General features: G+C 45.2%; 1 protein-coding gene across 6 annotated transcripts in view; it reads left to right on the plus strand.

The window, feature by feature from the left end:
• Window positions 1-24886, plus strand: part of SCAPER (S-phase cyclin A associated protein in the ER) — a 147886-nt gene that overhangs the window by 46925 nt on the left and 76075 nt on the right. For all 6 annotated transcript variants that reach the window (XM_024561821.2, XM_024561822.2, XM_045196660.2 and 3 more), the window contains 3 exons: window positions 5761-5897; window positions 8542-8607; window positions 13635-13761. In XM_024561821.2, coding sequence (XP_024417589.1) covers window positions 5761-5897; window positions 8542-8607; window positions 13635-13761 — 330 coding nt within the window. The remainder of the gene's footprint in view (window positions 1-5760; window positions 5898-8541; window positions 8608-13634; window positions 13762-24886) is intronic.

Here is a 24886-nt window from a genome sequence, read left to right on the forward strand (position 1 = left end):
AATTATTCATGTCTGCATTTTAGGACATGTGTCACATAGGCTGATGATCGTGGTGGTGACCACTTACATACTTTAGCCTGCTGATGCCTTTTACCGTCTGCGGTATCAGAACTCTGCCCAGTGCCTCTCTCTTTGATGTTGCTTTTGCACAGCAGTAGTCCTGCAACCCTTGTTTTGGGGAGTGGTGCCTGATAGGTCCTCCCCTCCTTCCTCTCCCTTCCCTGCTGTCCCCTTTTGCATCTAGGGGTAACCCTAAAGGGTACACTTTTAGTTTAGTAGTTTTCTGTTCTAGAAAAAAATATCATGCTATATGTACCCTTTTGGACTTCAGTTTTTCCACTCAGTATTACAATGTCCAGATTCACACAAATTGGAAATTTGTTGCTGTTTTTAAAGAGCTTTGCAGTACACCTGCCACGCACGAGACTGCGTGTGCTTTTGAGTCTGCAGTGGGATGAGCGGGGCACACGCACCCCTGCGCGGAGCCTTTGTGAGGTCAGGAAAGCAAGCCTGCTCATCACCTTGCCCGCTGAGTCCCTGCTGGCTTTCTGCCTGGTTTTGTTCTATCGATTTTTCAGAGGCATACTGAAATCTTTTGATTTGAATTGTGAATTTTAAAATTTCTCTTGGTGATTCAATTAGTTTAGCTTCATGTAATTTAAAGTTGTGTTATTAGGTATATAGACACTAATGATTTTTATGTGCTCTTGATGAATTATTGTGAAATAACCTTCTTTCTCCTAGTGACGTTCTTTGCTACCTTGTCTGATACTGAGATAGTGCGTGCAGTTTCTTTTATCTGGTGTCAGAGTGGTATAACTTCTCTCTCCTTTTACTTTGTATTTAAATTTTTATTTTGTGTGCGTATTACATTTAGTGTGTATTTGTTTCATATTTACTATGTTTTTGTATTTTTACATACATCCTTTTCCTAAGCAGTGAAAAGTTCGTAGACTGAAAGGGAGTGTTTGCTTTGGTGCCTTCAAGCAATGATGCACAGCCGCTGATGCCCCCAAGCCCTGGTAAAGCCTCTCTGAGCTGAGGAGTCCGACTCTCTCTGAGCGCTGACGTTCCTTCAGTCTTGTGTCGAAAGGTTGATGCCATTTGTGACCTGTGGTGGTGGTGGTACTGAAATATTATTGAGATGATTTCTCAGGATGCAGCCTGATGGTTCTGCACCGGCTGTATTTGCCATCTGAGAATCCCGAGGAAACAGGAGGAAACAGCTTGTGTGGCAAGGCCTGCCTCTCCGCAGCTGGACCGGCCCTGCCGCGGTCCTGAGCTCAGACCTCTTTCCGCCGGCACTGCATGATCACTTAGTCAGCGCGTTCCTGGCTTTGCTCTCAGTCATCTGTTAGACCTCAGATTAGATCAGAAAGGAGCGTCAGAATCTGCAGAAGACGTCTTTACCTCGTTTATCACCTTCACCCATCAGGAAACTGATGGGACATTTGTAACTGTCACTGAGTGGCAGGGGACAGATGGTGGACCATCGTCCTTATCAGAAGATGGCCTTTTCTCTCTCCATGGTGTCTGTTTCATAGTATTTCAGTGGCTTCGTTTTCTCCTCCGTCGTCTCCAGCAACACAACGTGTAGATGGTAGTGTACGAAAACGTGAGTGCGTCCCACACCTGCAGAAGGAGACTTAGCAGAGTTAAGTCCTCCGCATAATTACAGTAGCCTATAAAGCTTGCACAGTTGTCGTGGTCATTTGTGTTTAATTTTTTCAAACGATGCTGTCACCAAGGGCATGGTTATGACAGGAGGTGTTATGTTTCAGGCAATATGGTTTTCAAATCTGCTGTTTGATGAAATTTTTAATCTTATTTACATATAATGGAACTCTCAGAGTTTTTATTTTATCTTTTAAGCATTTATGCGGCACCGGCCTGTGCATTTTGCACTCGTACACGTGCCCGGGAAACACAGGTGCGCGCCGTCGTGTGAGCTGCGTCTTCAGTTCTTGCTGTCTCTGGCCAGGGGTGCACGGTGTCATGAGTCTCTGAATGTGCCCCGTTAAATGTGAATGCACCGAGTTTGGTATGTAGTGCTTTCACTTTTGAATAGTGTTTGGATAATATACGTAGATGCTCCGTTTGCTGTGGCTACTGCCACCCAGCAAAGGAGTGCGCTCTGGCTTTCCTCTGGGCTGTGTGGGGACGGCCTGCTGGAGTAGTTGTGAGGAGGAGTGACGTCAGTCAGAAGAACTCTTTACTGCAGGTTCTTCTGGTCGTGTTCTGGGTAAAGCTCTGACACCCAGGGAACCCTACCTTTTTAACTTAAATGTGTATCACGAGCCCCTGACACAAAGTGAGTTGAGAGCACGCAGAGCCAGTGGTTTCCCAAACGCTGTGTGAAAACCCCAGCACCCTCTTCTCACCTGCCTGGGCCTGCGGCATCTGCCCTGCTCCTCAAGGTCAACTTTTGGCTCCAGGGAAATATGCCTCTTCAGCATGACATTGGATTTCCATATACAAAACACCCTTTGATTTTCAAATAAAAATATATTTGTTGTTACTGTAATGAAGCTTTGTTCTTTTTTTCAAAGGAGACCTTTAAACCCTTTTGATCTAGGAAGAATAACATCCCTAAAATTTCTCAGTTCTGTATTATAATATTTCAACATAATGGGAAGCAGATTATCCCCTTCAATATATCTATGTGCCACATTTTATGAAATGTGTTTATTCTGAGCTGACACTTGAGAGAGCTGTAAAAGTGGAAGCACTCCTATACTGTGTCTTTCATATTTCCCCATTACCCTATTTTTAGAACTTTTACTTTCTTCCCCAAAGATCATGAACCTGTCTACAGCTTAATTTTTTCACGTCTTTCTTTCTTTCTTCCTTCCTTTTTTTTTTTTCTTTTTAACAAAATAAGGAATTATGAGAACCTGTAGGAGGAGTTTGATAGAGTATCAGGGTCATAAACCTCAATATTTAATACAGTAAATTACGTTAGAACGGCCAGAGCTTTGGTCTAGATGCCATAAAAGGTAATTAAAAGAATAAGAGGGGTATAAACTCTGATGAGATCATGTCTGTATGGTATTAGTTTCCTTACATACATTTATTAGTATTGCATATTGTAGCAATGTTGCTTCAATGAGAATTCGATTGTGACTTAAAAACTAGAGTTACATTTTCTCGTGTGTGTGTATGGAATTAGCCATCCTTACTTAGCTTTTGGTCTTTTCACGTTGATTCTTAGGATGTTAGAAAAGAGGGGACGTTCTATTTTATCATCTGTTGCCTTTATTTTCCAAGTGAGGAAACTGAGGCCCGGAGAAGTCACTCTGCCGTGAGTTGCAGAATTTATCCTGGGGTAGACCCCTTGACTCAGTGCTGCTTCTAACGAGTCAGCCTGTGCTGCTGTCACCGAAAAAAAAAATGTCCCCTGTTACTGCTTATGTGGAAGGAAAGTGTCGAGTAGAGTGGCCAGCGGAAAGCCTTTCTAACGGGAGCGTAAGGAGAGCGGGGCTGTATTTTTTCTGGGGTATGAAGAAGGAAGGAGATCCAGGGACCTTTTGGATGATATTTGTCCTGATTAATTCATATTTTTGAAAGGACTAATAAATCATAGATGCTGTGTCTCCAGAGTATATTTTGCTTTTCCTCGTGGCTGTGGCGTAGTAATTAGAATTTTGAGTAATTACAAAAGGATGGGTGTATTTTTACACAGTTATATTCATTCTTTCACAGCACAGGTAAGCCCACAGCAACTGTAACCTTATACAGATTGACCCTCTTTTCTTTAAGGAGTTGGCTTTTCCTTGCATTTTCTTATTAGCATTAATTTTGCAATTAATATTAATATATATAAATTCTAGAATATCTGAGAAAGTAATGCCTACTGTTGATGTATTGATCTACTCATTTCTGCTTTTTATATATGAACATATAAATCTTACATATTTATATATAAACCGTATTATATAGATTTTGAAGCCTGATTTTTTTATTTATTATTACACGAATGTTTTTTAATATTACTGTTGTTTAAAATTAATGACATCTGCATAGTCAGTCTCCTATTGATGCGTGGGCCATAATTTATGCAGTCAATTCCCTACTGCTGGTATTTTGTTGTATTAATAAATCTCACTGCAGTGAATATATTTCTAGGGAGATATTTTGGTACTTCTCTTATTTCCTTACGGTAATTTTGCAGAAGTAAAATGATCTAAAATGCCTTTATTTCTTTCCTGTGCACTTTATTAAACGTTAAGCAGACTGGGGCCCTGAGACGAGTTGGTGGCTCACAGAGAGTGGGGCCAGGGCGCCAGTCTCCGCGAGAGCTGGAAGCCACGCTTCACGTTAGGAGGAGACGGCGGGTTGCTGTATTTTCTGATCCTTGCTGGTTCCTTGGGGTTTTAAGAAAGGATGTCATCAGGGATTGGAGCCCAAAGGTTAGGTTCTAGGGTTCAGGCCTCGGCAAAGGCGTCGTGTGACTGGCCGAAGCTCTGTACTACACAGGCTGCTGCGGAGCAGCTTGCTGCTGTGACCTGCCAGCGGGCAGGTGAACCGAGGGGCCTGATGGGGCTAAGGTTCGACCCATTTGGAAAGACTGTGGTTGGTCCTGAGCTCTTCCATCAGGATGAGCACAGCGTCTGATTGTCTCTGTGGTATTGGTGTGTCCGCTACCAATGCTGTTAGCCGTTACGGAATGGGTACCTTGATTCATTAGTTCCTGGGTGTGGGGGTTTTCCAATTCTGCATTTTATTTTCATTTATTATTTTAAATACACTTATAAAGAAATGCTGTCCCTCATCTACTATTTGGTTACTGAGTGGCAGGATGAAATTTTGATTATTTACCAGTTTTCAAGATAACAAATTGGTTCTCTATTATCTTCCAAAGGTGTCCAGTTACTCTAAAAATATACATGTAATTATAAACTTATAGGTAAACACTTTGGATGAGGTTTAGTCATTTAAAATTTTCTTCTTTGAACCTCAAATTATGCCACTTTTTGGTAGTGAGAGCCTCTTAAAGTTCACTCTCAAGTTCTTTTGACAGGAGCCTAACTGATTTTGATAGTTATTTTGCCACTCGATATGAGAAGATGTTTAGGCTTATGATCAGCTGTTTTGCTAAGAAGCCTTGGTTATTTTTAATGAGAAATGATATTTCAGGAGCGGGGATGGTCGTTGCTGCTGGGCTGGTCATTGTGGACAGAATTCAGAAATAAATAACATATATGTGATGTGTGTGTGTAGAAATACTCATATACAAATATATGTGTGCATATTTATCTATGCTTGCTTTATTTAAAGATAATGGCTCATGAATTCTTACAATTCCAATGGAAGACTGCAGGAGTTTTACTTAACCTCCTCTGTATCGTCTGTGTGTCGCTTTTCCTCTGTAGCGCGCACTCCAGGTATCAACGACACAGGCGGGGCGTTCTTTCCTGTCTGCCCCCAGTGGACAGTGGTTTCCCCGCCAGCCCTCCTGCAGCCTCAGCCTCTCTAGCTGACGCTCACCGATCGGCAGCGCAGACCCGAGTCTGCGTTTTGTGTCTCCTCCTGCCTGTGTGCTCGCGTTGTGAGCGCTTTGCTGATGTGCAGCAAAGGTTTGATGAGTCAGTGAAAGTGTCCAGTGAAACAGTATCACCCAGAGCAGTGTGGAAACCAGTGTGTCTGGAGGTCACGTGTCCCACCTCTGTGTAACCTTCTGCACTTGTGTTGTCCGCGGCAGCGCTGCGTGATTTTCAGTCCTCCTCTCCGTCTTCATCATGGCCTGTTTTTGTCTTGCAGGAGCACCTTTCCTTAAAGAAGTACATTGTTGACATTGTGGTTGAAAGTGCAGCTCCACCAGAGCCACTGAAAGATGGGGAAGAGCGGCAAAAAAGTAAAAAAAAAGCCCGGAAGATAAAAGCCCGCATGAACTCCAGGTATCGTAAACACCCTTAAAAACAGAACATAACTGTTAGTGATGTACTCTTTTTAATGTAAATTCAGGGAAGGCCCTCCACCCCCCCAAAAAAGTTTAAGGTTGTTTACTTCAACAAAGCCTTGAAAGTAACACTGATGAGCCTAATTTATAGCCACTTTCTTTGATTGAGAAAGAAAACTGCATATCGATCTAAAGCCCTTGCCTTCACCTGCTAAGAGCTCTTCTTATAATTTGATGCAGAAGCTCTGCCAAACTTGTGCCTCCTCCAGCATGCAGTAGTGTGTCTAAGTATGTGTAAACCAAGCCTATTTCTCTTTCCAGCTATTGATTTTTAAATGAAGTATTAAAGAAAATCAATAGCAATCAACAAATAGAAGTCTGCTGGCTATAGTGTCAAATCCCATGACTAGCTTTAATCAATTTGCTTGCCTGTCACAACAAGAAAAAGTTCAAGAAATATCTGGAAATGGAAAGTGAGTTGTCAGACCTGTAGTTTATCATCAGCCTCCAAGTGACATCCGAGGACCAGACAGCTGTGTGGCACGTCATGACCTCGCAAACCCTGTCATCGCCTGATGACGGATGCGTCTTGTTCGAGGACACAGTGCAGTTCCTCCTGTGTAGATAATTTGAGAGAAGGTAGTCTGAATACGTTGCTACACCTCTGTTCCCAAATCTCTCAAAAGGTGGAGAAGCTGCACCCGTGGGAATACAGACACGTATGCCAGGGGTACTAGTGAGTGGTGGTCACCTCTGTAGTTTCCGGTTTTCAATTGCAATGAATCAGATGGTTGTGCAATCAGTTTACAGAATCAGTGAAAACTTCAGAGTAGTCGTTGTAGCAAAGAATACAAGAGGCTTTTTTTATTGTATTTTTTGATGTCCCTCCAAGTTTGTAAAAACAGTTCCACGGTGAGCTTCAGGGGGTGACAGGCCTTCGTTTCTGGTTTATGCTAAGAATCTGCTGAACTCCGACAGTGAACTAGCATAGAGCCCATCCTTTGGACTTTTCCTCTGTGTGTGCACGTTCACTTTGTGCACTAACCCAGTCCTGTGGCTTTAAATGTCCCCTACCTACCAATTTTATATCTTCAGATTTACTCACACCTGGTATGTGCCAGACCAGCTTCTGCTCTTTCCTCCCCACCCCAACCCCTTCTCTTTCCCGAACTGACCTCATGTTCAGTCCAACTGCAAATAGTGGTAGCTTTGCCCAACATCGGACTGTCAACTTCACTGCCCCCCTGGGACTCCGCCTCCTCAGTCTCTCACCTGGTGGTCTCCGTAGCCCTCCGCTAGTTTCCTCGTTTCTGCCCCTGCCCCTGGCAGCCTCTTCTATACACTGTAGCCACAGCGAGCCGGGTAAATGTAAGTCAGAGCGTGTCGTTTTCTCAGAACCTCTGGCGGCGAGCTCTTGCTGGGTGGCTCTGCCCACAGCCGTCCACACAGCCAGCTCTCGCCTCCTGCCCTGTCTCCCCGGGAAGTCGCACATGCCTGTGTGACTACCACAGACGTCTTCCTAAGCCTGCGCCACCTTCGTAAGCTGGAGGTCGTACCACCTCGAGCTTCTTCGAGGGCCGGGTGAAACAGTCACTGCGCAACTCCCGGCTAGGTGCTGGGGGCTCTTTGTCCACCTTTCCCCGGGGGGCTGCCATTACTTGTAACCACCAAGTGGTTGTGTCCCCTTTGATGTGTCTCAGTATGTCACTGATAGCGTTGCGCACGTGGAGGTTTAAATGACATGCATTCTGGTATTTCATTCCGATTTCGTCATCCGTTTATTCCCAGGAACAGCCTGTGTTACTTCCCTTTTCCTTACTAGGCCAGTTGCAGTTTGTGTCTTTCACGTTTTATGTAGTGGGGTTTATTTTTTCACCTGTCATTTTTGTCTGGAGTGGTATGTGTTGTGACCAGTGCTTTCATGGGTAACTGGACTGATTCTTTGAGGCTAAGAGCCTTTGGATGAGCAGTTAAAACTTAAATTACCTTCTTCCTCCAAGAAAGAGAAATTGAGTCACGTGGATGGGTTGCCGTGGTGACACCTGTGTTAGACGGTGGCGATGTTGGTGGCGTTGGCCTGGCTGGTTCAGGCCAGCTGCAGGGGTTCCACAGTGGCGAGAAGGACTTACTGCAGATTTTTCCAGGCATGCAGAATTTAGTCAGTAGAAATAACAAAAGCAAAACAAAACAAGTCTTTTGAGTGTCTGGTCAAATTATTTCTACTGCCTTTTAAATTATCTCTAAAGTTTAGTGATTATTCTTTACCTGTATCTAATTTTACATTACATGCCTTTTGAGGTACATGGGTACCTAGCCACCTCGCTACCTTAAGAAACTTACTATGGTTTCAAATTCAATAATCATGATTTTAGCATTTTGAAAAATAAGCATTGTTCTGTAGCAGGTCTGTAAACTCAGAGTGTTTTTATGAATCTGCTTTCTATCCTACGAAGAAAGGCCTATTTTTAGTCTTTTTGGACAGCATTTGTAGTATTTTAAAGAGGCAGTCTCAGAAATCAAAGTGTTAAAACTAATGTTCTAATATTCTTAATTTTGGAAGAGGAAAAACACACCTAGGGCTTTTGTTTGTTATAAAAATTAGCAGCAAAATAACTAACAGTGATTAAACTTTTTCTCTTCAGGGCCAAGGAATATGAAAGTTTAACAGAAACAAAAAATTCTGCCTCTGACGCACCTTATAAAGCAAAGTGAGTATTTTACCCTACACTTTACTTCTCCATCTCCTCAGTCTCCGCCTACAACAAAGCTTGTCTGAACCGTCAGCACATGCCCACGGTCATGGGCTTTGTGTCTGCGACACAGAGCTTTATTCTCCGAACGCAGCGCCGTCCCACTCGGGACTGTTTTGCCAGGGGACGTGTGTCTCTGTCTGGGATGTGGGACAGCACTTCGGTCGTCACAGCTCGGGAGACGGTGCTACTGCCATGCAGTGCGGGGCGGCCAGGGATGCTGTGAAACACTCCTTAGGGCACGAGACAGCCCCCCCAGTGGAGGCGCATCTCGTCCACAACGTCACTAGTGCTCACAGAGCAGGTTCTGGCGGGACTGCTGGTTCCTGCTGCGGGAGATCTTTCAGGACTGTTGGGACGGCCGCTTTTGACAGACGAGGGTTTAGACTCCATGACGACAGAACCGAAAGGCACACAGAAACGTCCCAGCGTGCTCCTCTCTGACACGCTGCCCACAGGAGGACAGGGGACAGGTTCCCATGCTGGCGATGGCGAGCAGGCTGCTGTGGTCTCAGAGAGGGGGATGAGTCGGGTGGGTGTAGGACATGCCCTGGAGGCTTCGTGTTGTTTGGTGAAATCATGTAAAATGTACCCAAGCCCTTATATACAAAGATGATGTTTAATGGTGACAAAGGTCAAGAAACACTTAAATCTCGCAAATTGAGGACTATCTGTAACCATACAGTTGTTGATAGGTAGGCTGTAGCGTTTTAATGTAGCAACTGTCACAGTTATACTAGAACACCCCTGCATTAGGGGTGACTGGAGGCAGTGGTGGCCCTGGGGGATGTCCGAGCCCCAGTTGGCTGACGTGGACATTCCTGGGGGGCCGAATGTGGCAGCTCAGAGCCCACGCGGAGTGAAGGGAGCTTCTGTGTGGCCAGGCACGTGGCCTGGCATGGGAAGTCAGAGCAGTGGGGAGCCCTCTGTGTGCAGGGGCCCAGGTGAAGAGGGCAGCCTGGCCAGGGTGTCGACACCCATGCAGGGTGAGAAGAGGGGGGAGCCCGGAATGGGCAGGCACAGCCGGAGCAGGGAGGCAGAAGCAGAGACAGGGAAGTGTCTGGGCTGGTCGTCACGTGTTAAGGATGGTGAAAGGAGTGTTAAGGATGGTGTTAGGTGAGCTGCTCACTGCTAGAAAAGGCAGTTAAAGGGACGCAGGGACAATAGAGACACCGTGTGGTGATGATGTGGAATTGCAGGTATCAGTTTCACTCGTAATTGCCAACATAAAGAAACATAAATGGAAATAAATGTAGATGTAAATGTGTAGGGATATATTTGTGGCATATAATATATTAGTTCACAAGGTAACGTACACACATTTCCCAACCCTTCCCACTGAGAGTGGCACCCCGACAACATCGAGCGCATCCAGGGCAGCCCTAGAGCATGCGGCCAGGGCCTAGGAGGGAGGGCACGTTCTTTTCCCATCAGGAGCGACGCTGTCGGGCAGGAATGGGGGCGTGCAGCGGAGGAGGCTGTATCAGTGCGCCGGTTTTCTCACCTTATGTGCGGGTTTCTTGAGTGCTCATATGTAGACTTGCAGGTTTGAGCATATGGTTTAAAAACAGAAGGGAAACCAGTAGCCCTAGATTTAGACTGTGTACCTTTCAAACGGAGGAGGCGACAAAGAAGGAAAGTTAACAGGGTTGTCTTCATGTCCAGCACGCCAAGTGGACCCCGTCTGTTCTTCTGCCCTGTCACACCTCTCCCGGGGACCCCAGCAGGGCCCCCCAGACTGACCTGTGACAGGGGTCAGGGGTCCTTTCAGAGAGGCTCTCATGTCTCACAGTTACGCTGATGGATTTGAGTGTCGGGTTGCTGGTGCAGCTTGTTCACGTTCTGAGAAGAAAATATCTGACCACACAACACTCTCCACAAAGCCAGTGACCTGGCAGTCACTTACTGTACTTTAGGGTAGGAGTTACAAAGCATCCACTTTTTCTTTTCATGCAAGAAGTCATCCCAATAACAATTTCTGTGTTAAAAACTGCACCCTTTAAGCTGCTCCTGTTCTCTCCTTGTTGAGAAAGTACAGCTTTCAGGACCTCAGTATAATTGTTCATAGTATAAATCAAAGTCTGAGGCATTTTTTCTCGAGATAGGCAGGCAGGGAATGAAGCAGAGGGTTAGCTCAGGTTCCCTAAGCGTCCCCCTGATTTGGCGCTCTTCCTCGAAGGGTAGGCTCACATGAATCCCACATTTGATTTACCTTGGTGAAATACAAGCCTCTCGTATTCTGTGAATTAAAATGGTCCTTGTGCCTCCCTAAGTACCTCTGGTTTTCAGTGGGCTGTGAGCATTCTTGGTAAGAACACTGCTGGATTCATCAGCATCCGCGGCTGAGGCCGGGTGTTTAGTTACACGCTGTGCAGGCTTTGTTCAGCCCGAAGCTGAAGTGGCTGCTTGTCTGTCACGCAGTGCAGCTTGCTGCCAGCATTCCTCCACGTGGTCAGGTCAGTAACTGTGATCGGATGGGACTCCAGCCCACACTTGGTTAGGAGGGAAAAGGAGTATATTGCTCTTACTCACTTTTTGTATTTTCTTATATTCCGCTTCACTTTTCTTAGGTTGAGAACCTTCTGTCAATGAACAGTAATGATAGTTGACCATTTATTGGAGGTCTGCTATAGTGAATGAGGTACATTGCATTGATTACCTGTGAGCTTCAAAGGCTCAGGAAGGAAAAATCTATTAACTCCACTTTTAAGATGAGGAAACTGAGATTTGGAGCAAATGACCTTCCCAGCGCTTACCCACGTGTTCTGTGCTGGGGCCGGGTTTCCAGCTCAGGTATTTCGGGCCCTGGGGTTTTGTATTCACTCTTCCACGTATCACAGTGACTTTACATGGGTAGCTTAGGTTTAACCTAGAGTTCCTCAGCATCTTTTTAAAGCTGCGTTTGCTTTGTATTTTCTTTGAGAAATTTTAAATTTTTACAGAAATGTGTTTATGGATGAAGTTGTGCCCTAGGGTATTATTCCTTTGTGAATGAATCTCCGTTTCTGGAGTGACTCACGTGGCACAGGGAGAAGGGCCTGAGGTTTGAGGATCGGCTGTCAGGCTCCTAGTCCTGGTACCACTGGTACCACTTGTGAGACTTCGGGAAAAGTCTCCTGACCTGCTGGACCCTCCATTTCGTCATTTTTCAAACAGGGATAATACTCATGGACGGTATTTTTCAGAGGCTTAAATAATGTTGTGTACAGGAATGCATTCTGTAACCTGTGAGGTTGCAGATAGTATTAAGAATGTAAAGAAGAGATTCCTTCTCAGACCTTTCCTCGTTCAAGGTCTGCGGAGCATGCTGGTGCGCAGGTAGCGCTTTGGGCGCTGCGGGTGTGGCAGTGAACCATGGGCAAGAGCCTCTCTTGTCCAGGTGATTCTGCACTTTTCCCTGTCCAGTATGGTACCTTCTGGTCACAGGGACTGTACTTCAAGCACTCAGCGGCCACCACGGTGGACGGTGCAGACCCAGAACATGCCCCTCGGTGCCGGGAGTTCTGCTGTGGAGCTCTGTGGTGCAGAGACTTGTGAGTGGTTTCAAGGGCCAGTCCCAGCAGAGAAAGTCGTGCTAAAGCTCAGAACTTCAGGACAAGTAGGAGTTTTCTGAAGACTGGGGGGTTGAGAGGGGTATTTGAGAAGACATGCATGAAGAGCATCTGGTAAGACCCTGAAGCAGGAGGAAGAGAGGGTGTAGACGTGGAAAGACCGCGATGCCCGCAGCAGCTGTGGGAAGCGTTAGCCCTCGTAGGAGGAACCACCCTCCTCCACTGCGACAGGAGAAACGAGAGTGTGGGTGAGAACCAGAGAGGCTTGAGGATTTATGGCAGAAAGGAGGATTTTCTTGTTGATGGCAGTAGCTTCCATTTCTCTGTGAAATGTAAGGTCTTTGCAGAAAAGCAGGAGGGGGATGCAAGGGTGGGTAGGGAGAGACTGGGGAATGTGTGGAGCTGTCTTTGTGCTGAGTGGGCAGCTGCAGCCTGACAGACCACGAGGTCCGGGCTCACAGTCAGGTGTCTGCAGCGTGGCGTGACTTCTCCTCAGGACCAGGAATGGGAGGCTGGCCGATGTCTACCAACCCAGCTAAAAAAACATCAATGGGAGCAAGGCCCTGGGGAGGGCGCCCAGCCCCCGGTACGAGCTGAACAGACACTGGTGACCATCCCCTCTGGGGTGGCTGGTAGGAGCGATCAGAAAACAAGCAGGTGACGATAGGATGGCCTGTGCAGTCCATCCATCACAGGTGGAGGTGAAGGGGAGACTACAGCGCTGAGGTGTTGGGCCCTGGAGAGACCCGGGCGAGGGTCTCCTGGGTGTGTGACGGTGAGATGCTGCGGCGAGCAAGGGGAAAGGAAAGGCTTGCTCACAGAGAAACGCTCACAGAGAAACAAGAGGAAGGGCTACAGAGAGAGATGCAGCCCCCTTCCTGAATAAAGAACCCCACAATCTAGGTCACATGTAGTATTTCTTGGTGAAAAGCAGATGATTGCTCGGTCGTCTGGGTCAATGACATGGGCAGTGTCAGGCAGTCCCACATTGCTTGTAAACTGGAACATACAGAGTTTGACGTTGAGAGTTCACAATGCTTATACCATAGTTCAGGTTTAAGTGAAACCTGCTCGGGCTCTTGCACTCATTTCTCTGCCATCAAGTGCTTCCCTCCCTCCCTCCAGTCCAGTTCCAGTTTGACTGTCACACAGGAACCGACCTCAGCAGCTGCTCCCCTAGCGCGTGCTGGGACAGCACCGTCCACCGCTTGCGTTTGGTGCTGGGGACATCAATGTGGCTCATGAGTGGAAAGCTGGACCGGCCTTGGGAGGGGCTGGCTTTCCTTCCCCTTGGGTGCTCTGGGGCACTTTCTAATACAGTGATGGATGTAACTTTTGTTTCAAAAAGTTTAGAAAAATGCAATGTGCTAGTCCAATTTGTGGACATCATCATTCTCTTTCACTCACTCCTTTCCATTTAATTTTGTGTTGAAGGCTTCAGCGGTTAGCCAAAGATCTTCTGAAACAACTGCAAGTACAAGACAGTGGGTCGTGGGCAAACACCAAGGTTTCCGCTGTAGACCGCACCCTGGGAGAAGTCGCTAGAATCCTGGAGAAGGAGGTACGTCACTCACCTCAGCCCCGGCCTCTGTCTCTGTGCTTGTTTCTCCCTCTGACAGGACGTGAGGTTCCCAGGCAGAGGCTGGTGTTCGTGTTTCTTCCGTCTGTCCAAAGCCCGTCAGCATTGATGGATGATTTCCTTTTGTTCTTAATTAAATTGAACTTGTTTTCAGTTGTTTTAATTGAAGTAACAAAAATATATTCTTTAGGTCATGGTTTTCTCAGTCATATTTTTCTCCACACAAATAAAATGAGATTATTTTAAATGGAATCTTACCAATAAAGATATATAATGCTTTTATGGCAGAAAATATAACACTTTGAATTATAAAGCCCATAAATCATAGATTTTCACAAAATACCAGTTTTCTTCCTGTTTGCAATAATAGATTTGGCAGTTTTCTTTAATGACTTAGAGTCATTAAATATTTCAAAGACACTTTAAAAAATTCTTAATAACTTCAAGTCTTCATTATCCACTATAGAAAATTTTAAATATACAAAGAAAAAACCAAATTCCCTGTAATGTCCACTGTTGACATTTTATTGTACTTTTCTAATACTTTTTCTGTACATTTTTTACATCTTACCTAATTTTATCATAAATAATTTCTCACATCTTAAAAGTTTTTTTATCCGAAGAATGAATCACAGTTTATACAATTTGTATCTCTTCTAATTTTCCTATTCAAGGAAAATTATTTCCTTATTACCCACATTTTTAAAATTTATTTTCTGGGTTTAAAATTTACTGCATCATATTTTATACATAAAAAAGACTGTAGCGATAAGAGTAATGGATACAGGGCCCCGCCTCGCCCACCTGCCTCGCCTCCCTCTGGGCAGAAACTGCACAGAAGAGAAGGGGCGGCTTCTGTTTGTTTTCTAAAGATAGTTTTATTGCTTTATCACATAAGTGTATTGTTAAATGATATACAGGGGTGGGCAAAATTAAGTTTACAGTTGTGATGCAAATAGATACTACAGTCGTTAATAAATCACAATACAAGAGTACACTGTGTTTGGTGTACTCTCAGCTGTAACTACTTTTGCCCACCTCTGTATGACTTAGTTCTGCTTGTATTTGACTTTTATAAAATAGTATACTCTAGACTTTTTCTAATTATAACATTCAAAATGATGGTTCTGAGTTTTATTTCAGCTTATAAATGTAGCTGTTTTTCAGTTATTTTCGCTGTTGTGTGGTGGCTTCTTGATCGTGTTGCTACCACAGTTTTTTACCCGTTCTCCTGGCGGTGGACATTTGTTTTTCAGACTTGGGTGTGTGTGTGAGTGTGTGTGTGTGTGTGTGTGAGAGAGGGGGGCGCGGGACGGACTGGACACTCTGCTGCCCGCACAGTGCTGGGCCAGAACAAGTGAACAAGAGCGTCTCTGGCAGGGAGCCCCCGACTCCGGTCTGCCTCAGCGTCACCTGGAGGACTCAGGACAGCACAGCTTGCCAGGCACCCCCTGGGCTTTCTGATGCAGCAGGTCTAGAGTGGGTCCCAAGAATTTGCATTTCCAGCAAGTCCCCTAGTGACACTGCTGCTGGTCTGGGTCTGGTTGGGGCATGTGCCTCGGGTGAATGGTGACCGACTTGATTACAAGGTAGTGCTCAGCACTGCGCTCTGTGGAGCTGAGCAGGTACTCTCTGTGGCCCTGCGGTGGGGCCACAGCCACCGCGGTGCCCAACACGGCCCCTCCGAGTAACGGAGCTCGGGGGGCCGGTCGATGTGGGGCTTGCACTGTATGGGGTTTGGAGGTTTGATGTGCCTTGGAGAAATCTCTGTAATTATTTTAAAATTAGTACATACTGACTATTTTTTGTTTTTATAGAGGGTATTTATACTTCGAAGTAACAGCAATTGCTTGAAAATACCACCATGTGCACCTTCTCTCATGAATACTGGTTTAGACTGAAGTAATCAGAACTTTGGAGGAAAAAGTGAAATGATCTTTATAAGGAAGGTATTCATTGTGAAGATCTGAGTAAAGTAATTTCACTCACAAAGGGGCACTTTACTGCAATACCGTGGATTCCTTGTAGTTTAGGGGGGAGAGTGACGTCTGGCTGCCAGTCTACATGGCCTGTGTAAGGAACTGGCTGTAAAGCTGTCCCCGGAGTGTGCCCTGCCAGACCACCACCAGCCCGCAGGGACCTCCAGTAAGACCCTGCTCTGGCTGCTGTGAATGCTTTTACCCAGCTGAGGCAGCCTCCCTTTTTGTGCAACTCTTTGTAGAGTTATACTGACATTTCAGGGTAATTTGCCTGGTGATACTTACGATTTTGGTCTAGGCATTGTAAATAGCCATTTCTTTTTGTTTGGAAAACTGCCTGGAGTAACAAAATGATTAGAGCTAAAGCCAAGTACCCAGTGAAGGGCTTGGGGGCAGCCTGGGAGTGGACAGAGTGGGCATGGGCAAGCCCTCCCCGAGGCAGGGTGAGAGATGGAGCCCGAGGGCTTATCCCTTAACTTAGCCCTCAGCACACGGTATGGGCTGCTGTTGCCGACAAGGTTTCCTCAGGGGATTTTTAGGAAGTTCAAAGGACTGCTCTTGAGCACAGGGGTGAGATTGTGATGCGTGGGAACACTCCTGGGGTGGAAGAGGTCAGGACACTGGGTTCCCCTGTTGTTTTGAGTTCTGTGATTCTGTTCAGAAATAAAAAGTTTGTAAGCTTTGTTGCATCTGTTACGTTGTTAGCAAACTGAAGCCAGTTCTGTAAGATATACGGTGTCCTAGGGTTTGCACCCACTCTTCAAACAAAAACATCCAACAATGCTAGAAAAATAATTATCTTAAAAGCATCAAACAGCTAAAAAGAAATTAAATACTGACCAGGTTACAGAAAAGGCAAGAATTGTAAAGTTGTGCTTATAACTGAATTCCCTGAGAGCGTTTGCCAGGCGGCAAACGTGAGCTATGGTTTGTGAGCCACGTGAGGGAGAGGACAAAAGGAGAAGCCTATGGGCTGCCCACCTCGGAAATCTGCTGGAAGGTTCCCCCTTCCCCAGGCCCTCTCCTGACATCAGCTCGACCCTCTGGGAGAAGGGCAGGAGTGAGGAACCCTAGCTCAGCGCTGGGGCAGTATGTCACCTGTATTATTTCAAATGCTGAATTGAGTTTAAAGTAGTCCCTGACTGCTGATGGTGTCCCTGGGCACCTGGCAGAAGCAAATGCAAGTCCCCATTGGAAAAAGACACCTTGTCCAAGGCCTTAGGTAACGTGTCCAACATTTTACAAGAACAAGTAGCCACAGTCAAAAAACAACCACAGAAGTAAATTAGTTACTACAAGTAAGAGCAAGCAGAAACTACACCTGCAGGGCCTTGTAAATGTTACTCACAGATCCTAAAACTGTATTGTTTATCTTTAAGGAAATTAAAGATAAACTTAACCTGTCTATAGTTATGGACCTAACAGTAGTACCTGCGGCAGTGGTCGGAACCCCCGCCCCTGGTTACCCTCAATAAAGCAGACGGGATGCAGCCTGGAACCGAACAATTCTGCCTAAGTGGCTTGGGGTCTCCAGGCCAGGGTGTGGAAATATGGCACTGGGGCAGGGTACAATTTGTGGCCCAAAAGTGGTGGATGACATTGTTGTAGAACCGGTAGGGAAGAAATGTGGGAGGCCAGGGACTATAGCCAAGCCCTGAGATCTGGGTTCCTGTCTTACGGGGCTGTCCCAGTAGAGGGACATCTGGACGTGTGCCAGTCACTGCACAGACTGCAGCTCAGCTCGCAGTCACCCAGTGGCGGGGAAGCCCCAGTCATTGCAGAGAGGGACATGATCTTGAACTGCTCGTATTCCCTGGTGCCTAACAGAAGCACATGGAAAATCCACTCTGCAGGAAGCCAGCATCCACCTAAGTCTCAAATTACGTCAACAAAATAATTTTCAAATACACTGTCTGACAGAGTAATTCGGCATATAAAGGGGCAAGACAACATGGATTTAAAAAATCAACAAAAGCAGACCAGCAGGGTCTCTAGAACCACACTGACTAGGTTCAAGAACATAAGTATTCATTGTTTTTTTAAAGCGATGGCATATTTGAAAGAAAACAGATTTGGGAACTAAACATTTTGTAATCAAAAGTAAGAAAACAGTACGTGAGATAATAGCAGGATAAACCAGCTGGAGAGAGAATTAACACACTGTGAGGCAGGCCGTAAGAAGGAATCCAGAACGGGCAAAGGAGGTCAGTTACATAGTCACAGAGGGAAACGAAACTTTTGGTGATGAGCGCAACGTTATATACCCAGACACTGACTCATAGTGTCCTGTGCCTGAAAGTTACATACTGTTGTAAACCAGTGTTACCTAGATAAAAAAATCAGAAATAGAAATGAAAGAAATCAGACTGAAACATGAAGGAGATTGGAAAACACAGAAAAGATTGTAAGAGGCATGTAATACTGCATATAGTGAAAAGGGCTAGTTTACGTATAATGATTCGGAAGGAGAGGAGAGGAGAGAATGGGGCAGAAACAGTATTTGAAGTGATTATCATTTAGAACTTTCCACAGAATCAAGAAGCCCAACGAAACCCAAGCAGGAAAAATAAGAAGAAATCTACATCTGCAGACATCTCAGTGAGACTGGAAAAAAGTAAAATCACAAGCCAGTCTCATTCATGAACTTGGATTCAAAATTCCTAAAGAAAATTTTGGCAGAGCAAATCATGCAGTGTATAAGAAGGATAATGTATCCCAACAAAGTTGGATTTATTCAAGATATCCAAGATTAGTTTAACACTGGGAAGTCAATCATAGCTTTTCCTGTCGTATTAAGAGAAGAGAAAGCGCACGGTCATCTCACAAGGTGCAGCGAAGGCACTTGGTACGTTCAGCATCAGTGAGGGTAAACCAGGCACAGAAGGAGATCTTCTTACCTGACAAATTGTATCTGCAAACAAATGGATGGCTAGCGTCAAAAAACTAGTAAGTTTAACAAGGTTACTAGATACAAGGATAATAAGTAAAAATCAGTTGTATTTATAATATCAAAATATTCAGTCTTTAGAAGTAAATCTGTCATGTTCTCGAATTGGAAAACTCACTGTAGGAAATAATTTTCTGAGTTATAAGTTCAGTGCCGTCCCAATTAAAATTCTTTTTTTTTAAAGATTTTATTTATTTTTACAGAAAGGGGAAGGGAGAGAGAAAGAGAGGGAGAAAAACATCCATTGGTTGCCTCCAGTGTTCCCCCCACGCCCAAACTGGGGACCTGGCGCTCAACCCAGGCATGTGCCCTGACTGCGAATTGAACCAGCGACCTTTTGACTCCGGGCCAGAGCTCAGTCCACTGAGCCACACCAGCCGGGGCTCTTCTCTTTTTTCTAAAGATCTCACATATTTATTACTAAGCTAACCTACTAGTGCAGAAAAATAATAACAATGGAAAAATCATTTTTCTAGTAATTTCTTAGTAAAACACACCTGATTGTCCAGATGGCAGTGATCTCCTCGGTGACGGAGTAGGATGCAAGCAGCCTGGATGCAAGCTCAGCTGTGCCAGCCGCCTCCTGGGCGAGTCCTCCTTGACCCCGCCTGGCTCTTCTCCAGTGACTCCTCCTGGAGTCGTACCTGATTTTATTACTGGTTTTCATTCGACTCCATTGGAGAAGGGGCCGGGTCTGCTTGTATTTCTTGGCCAGGAACCCCTTGATTCTGAAAGTCTTTTGAGGAGGCTTGGCAAAGAAGAGTCAGCCTCATGCACCATGGTGGCAGAGAAAGAGAGAGCCCAATTAAAATTCTGCGTATTGTGAAATTAAAGGTTTATCTCGTGGAATTTGAAATGGAGATTTTAAAAGTAAAAGATGGAATTTCAGTGAACCAGTAATGACCAACAGAGTGTTGAAAAAGAATCATGTGGGAGGATGTGCTCTACCAGCTGCCAAACTGATTATACCGGTGCAGCAGTGAGGACACAAAGATGGAGGAGCGCGGAGCATACCTGCGTTCACAGGTAGTCCTGCCCCGTGTGTGCGCACGGCCCGGCCCGGCGGCCTCCTTTACCTGTGTGGGGGAGAGGAAGGCTTGTCCAGCATTAGGGGACAGTATGGTGTATTTTGTGAATGACGCTATAACGATTGAACACCGTTATTTTTAAAAAATGAAATTTGACCTTACCTCATGTCATAAACAAACAATTCCAGATGGACCTAAATGTAAAAAGAAAAGACAAACTTTTAGAAGATAACATAGAAAAATACCTTGACTTTGAGGTTTTGCCTGGGCAAGAAAAGGACACAACAGACCTTTATCATAAAGGACGTGTTGATAAATTCACATTAAGAATAGGCACTTGTATTCATCAGAAGACACCAGAGAAACAATAAAAAGACAAACTGGGAGAAGATCTTGATAACCCATGAAGAAGTGGTATTCAGAATATTTATGGAATTTCTACAATTTAATGACAAAAAAAGAACAACCCGGTAAGAAAATGGTCATGAGAATAGGCATTCCAAAAGAAGAAATTCAGATAGCCAATTAATAAATACAAACATAATCTGTTTAATCAGAAAAATTCAAATTAAAAACTCAGTGTGATACTGTGCTTTACCTATCAGCGTATTCTTTCAAATTAATGTTTTGGGTTTCGTCTGATAGATTTCCAGAATTAGAATTGCTGGGTCACACGGCATTTCCAAGTTTTTGAGGCAGCTCCAAGCTGCTTTCCCCAGAGGCTGCACCGCTCTGCGTTCCCACCAGCAGTGCAGGAGGGTTCCCCTTTCTCCACATCCTTGCCAACACTTGTGTTACATTTAAGAGTTGAAGTTAAGGAGAACCAAGATGGCGGCGTAGGTAGACACACTGCGCCTCCTCGCACAACCAGAACTGACAGAAAATCGAACGGCAAGGACGTCTGGCACCAGGGAAATAAAAAATAAACATTCATCCAGACCGGTAGGAGGGGCGGAGATGGGCTCCGGGGCAGAGAGGACGCACGTGGCCGTGCGGACCGAGACTGGCGGAGTGTGGGACAAACGGGGCAGGCAGTCTGACCATTAACAGACCCTGCGGCCCCACATTCGCGCACAGATAAACCGAGAGGGCCGGACTCAGAGTGGCGGAGAGCGGGACAGGCAGACCAGCAAGTAGCACCCCGTGGCCACACATTCGAGCACAGATAAACTGGACAAACGGCGGAGCAGACAGCACAACCCAGGGCTCCAGCTCGGGGAAATAAAGCCTCAAACCTCTGATTGAAAACGCCCGTGGGGGTTGGGGCAGCAGCAGGAGAGACTCCCAGCCGCACGGGAGAGGTCGTTGGAGAGACCCACAGGGGTCTAAAGTGTGTACAAGCCCACCCACTCGGGAGCCAGCACCAGAGGGGCCCAGTTTGATTGTGGGTAGTGGAGTGAAAGATTGGAGTCTGGAGGAGAGTGCAGCGGGCGCCATTGCTCCCTCTTGGCCCCTCCCCCACATATAGCGTCACAGCCCAGTGACCAGACCAGCGTTACCTGGCCCGGGAACACCTAAGGCTCCGCCCCTTAAAGTAACAGAAGCGCCAAGACAAAAAAAAAAAAAAAAAAAAAAAAAAAGGCCCAAATGACAGAACACTTCAAAGCTCCAGAAAAAATACAACTAAGCGACGAAGAGATAGCCAACCTATCGGATGCACAGTTCAAAACACTGGTTATCAAGATGCTCACAGAATTGGTTGAATCTGTTTGAAAACCAGATGAAAAAATGAAGCCTATGCAAATAGAAACAAAGGAAAATGTACAGGGAACCAATAGTGATGCGAAGGAAACTGGGACTCAAATCAACGGTGTGGACCAGAAGGAAGAAAGAGACATCCAACCAGAAAAGAATGAAGAAACAAGAATTCGGAAAAATGAGAGGCTTAGGAACCTCCAGGACACCTTGAAACGTTCCAACATCCGAATTATAGGGGTGCCAGAAGGAGAAGAGGAAGAACAAAAAATTGAAAACTTATTGGAACAAATAATCAAGGAGAACTTCCCCAGTCTGGCAAAGGAAATAGACTTCTGGGAAGTCCAGGAAGCTCAGAGAGTCCCAAAGAAGCTGGACCCAAGGAGGAACACACCAAGGCACATCATAATTACATTACCCAAGATTAAACGCAAGGACCTACATCCAAGATTACTGTATCCAGCAAAGCTATCATTTAGAGTGGAAGGGAAGATAAAGTGCTTCTCAGATAAGGTCAAGTTAAAGAAGTTCATCATCACCAAGCCCTTATTATAGGAAATGTTAAAGGGAGTTACCTAAGAAAAAGAAGATCAAAAATAGGAACAGTAAAAATGACAGCAAACTCACAGTTATTAACGACCACACCTAAAACAAAAACAAGAGCAAACTAGGCAAACAACTAGAACAGGAACAGAAGCATAGAGATGGAGATCACATGGAGGGTTGTCAATAGGGGAGTGGGAGGGGGAGGGGGGAAAGGTACAGAGAATAAGTAGCATAGATGATAGGTGGAAAATAGACGGGGGGAGGGTAAGAATAGTATAGGAAATGTAGAAGCCAAAGAACTTATAAGTATGACCCACGGACATGAACTATAGGGGGGAATGTGGGAGGGAGGGGGTGGGCAGGAGGGAGTGGAGTGAGGGGGGGAAATGGGACAACTGTAATAGCATAATCAATAAATATATTTTTTAAAAAAAAGTTTAAGTTAAAATGAAAATGTGTCTTCTCCAAAGACCCTTTTCTTGCAGAAGTGTTTAATTATTTCAGACATGAGTTTCTAAAACATTCCGGTACACGCACAAGCACTTTCCTCACTCTTGCCGTAACGTTAAGTTTGGTCCTGGTGAGCGTGACTGATCTCAGTGTTTCGTCGACACTTCTCATTCCTCTGTGACGGTCAGCGTCACCTTTAAGCTGGGGCGGTAACGGAGCCCCAGAAGCATTCTGTGCATTATCAGGAACATGAGACATTTGTATGCTGTTCCTGTAAGTAAACAGTTTAAGCAGATGGATTGGACATGGAGTTTTTCCAATTGCCTTTCATGACTATTTAGAATCCTGCCAAATTTAAATAGAGATTCAGCTGTGAATCTCTGGAGCCTGGGTAAGCAAACCACATAGCTGGCTGCATTCATAATTTGAAATGAATTCAGAAATGTCATGTCACATGACATGTGATAGCTTTCGCAAAGCCTGCAGTTGGTCTGATGTTTTCGAAATTCATATTGGAAAATTCTATCAGATACAGTGGAAGGTAGGAAGTCTTCCCGACACACCATTTCCCCCTCTGTGTTTTGCCAACTAAGGTTTGTGGCTATTCAACACACGCCTAGACTCGGGAGAAAAATCACTAACCCTAGGGCTTTTTCACCCCAACACGCCTTGTGCTGAGGTCTGCTAGACACTCCCCGTGCACCGCTCCTCCTGGTTCCGTGCGCTCTTGCTCCTTATATTTTCAGCTGGAGTTCCTCAGAGGGACTGGGAAACCTGCAGTCTCAGGAACCGCTTACTTTTATCCCCCTCACTTACCCAGCCCTCAGTTTCTGTAGTTGTTTGCAGCAGCAGCCGACCACGACTGTACGTGGTTGTGTGGTGCCCGCATCGTGCCAGAGGAGGCAGGTAGATCGAATGGCCCACAGTAAAATGAAAGTGTTTCTCAAACCTCCTTTAACTAGTCTGCATTAGAAGACTACCATAAGGAGAATGGAATTAATTACTTTAAGAATCTGACAGGTTTATATATGGTTTGCAGTTTCTTAAACAAAGAAGGAAAAGACGAGTTTGTGTGGTTGTTCTCAGTGATGGTCGCAGCGGTATGTGCGGTCAGCCGACCCATCAAACCGGACCTAACGCTGTGCTTGTTCCTATGCATTAACTGTACCTCAGGGAAAAATAAAAACCCAGGTAGTTAGTAGTCGTTTCTAAGTAGTGTTTATCATTTTACTCAGTTCTAAAACGTTCAGACTTTTCCTAAATAGTTTTATTCTGTAATCACTCTAGAGAAACCCAGATATTCCCATTGCTTAGAAATTATATACTGGTCTTACAGGGTAGGAAGACAGTGGTCAAAAATTGTTTTTACTTTTTTATAGTTAAACATATTTAATAGAAATGTTAAAATAATCATAAATTTGAGAATTCTGTTTTTAATATTTATTTGTTCAATTATCACACAGTATATTCTATGAAGGTCTGTCTTAAGCTTTCCAATTTATATTCTAATATTCCGTCTCAGTTGGTGAAGTGACTTTGTACTTTGGTTACTCAAAAATTATTTTTAGATCTGTTTATTTTGTTAATTTAAAATATGTTACCAGCAAATGTGAAGAAAATGCACATGAACCGCAGAATCAAGTTTTTATCACATGTGTCCCTCGGTGAGTATCTGCAGTGGGAAGGGCACCCAGAAGATACATTTGGCGGTGTTAATAGGCAAGCCCTCCCTGGAGTCTTTTTTTCTTGTTGCAGGCATTACTCTGCCACCAGTGAAGTCTCATTATTTCTAAGTGTCCTAATCAATAAGGTCGTGAAAGATTGATTTCAGGAGCTGCCACTGTGTTTATGACAAGAAGCATATAGAGTCATTTATAGGAGTGGGCAGTAATTCTCCTCTGAACTAGCAGGTCGGGGACCAGCAAGCCCATCTTCGCTGTCTGCAGGCGCTGAGGAAGATCTCAGCGGTGTCCATCACGGCGGAGAGGAGACTCATATTGTTAATTGAATTTTCCTGAAGAAGCAAAAATACCCGGCTGTGGGGGGGCGGGGCAGGAGAGCAGACCCGCAGGAGTCGCCGTGTGGGTGAGCTGGCCACATCGGTGTCCCTCAGCCAGTGGCCCGGGGGATGGAGCGTTGCCTGCAGCAGCTGCTTCTCAGCTGAGACGCTCAGAATTGCAGCTACGTGTGTGTGTGTGTGTGTGTGTGCACGCGCGCTTGAGCGTGTTTACTATTAGTGCTAGTAAACTAGAACTAAAAGTCTGGAAACATTTCAGTTCTAGTAGAGTGTAAGGCCTTGTAGAAAATGCAAGAAAAACATTTTCTCCTCATTGGTTGTGAAGATGATTTCAGGACCGCACAATATTCTATCTTACGGGAGGACTGCCATTTATTTGGCTAGTCCCCTGTTTGGGGGACTTTTAGGTTTACAAAGTCTTTTAAAGAAAAAAATCTTTATTGCT

The sequence above is a fragment of the Desmodus rotundus genome, chromosome 10 (genome assembly GCF_022682495.2).
Source record: "Desmodus rotundus isolate HL8 chromosome 10, HLdesRot8A.1, whole genome shotgun sequence".
Lineage (NCBI taxonomy): Eukaryota > Metazoa > Chordata > Mammalia > Chiroptera > Phyllostomidae > Desmodus > Desmodus rotundus.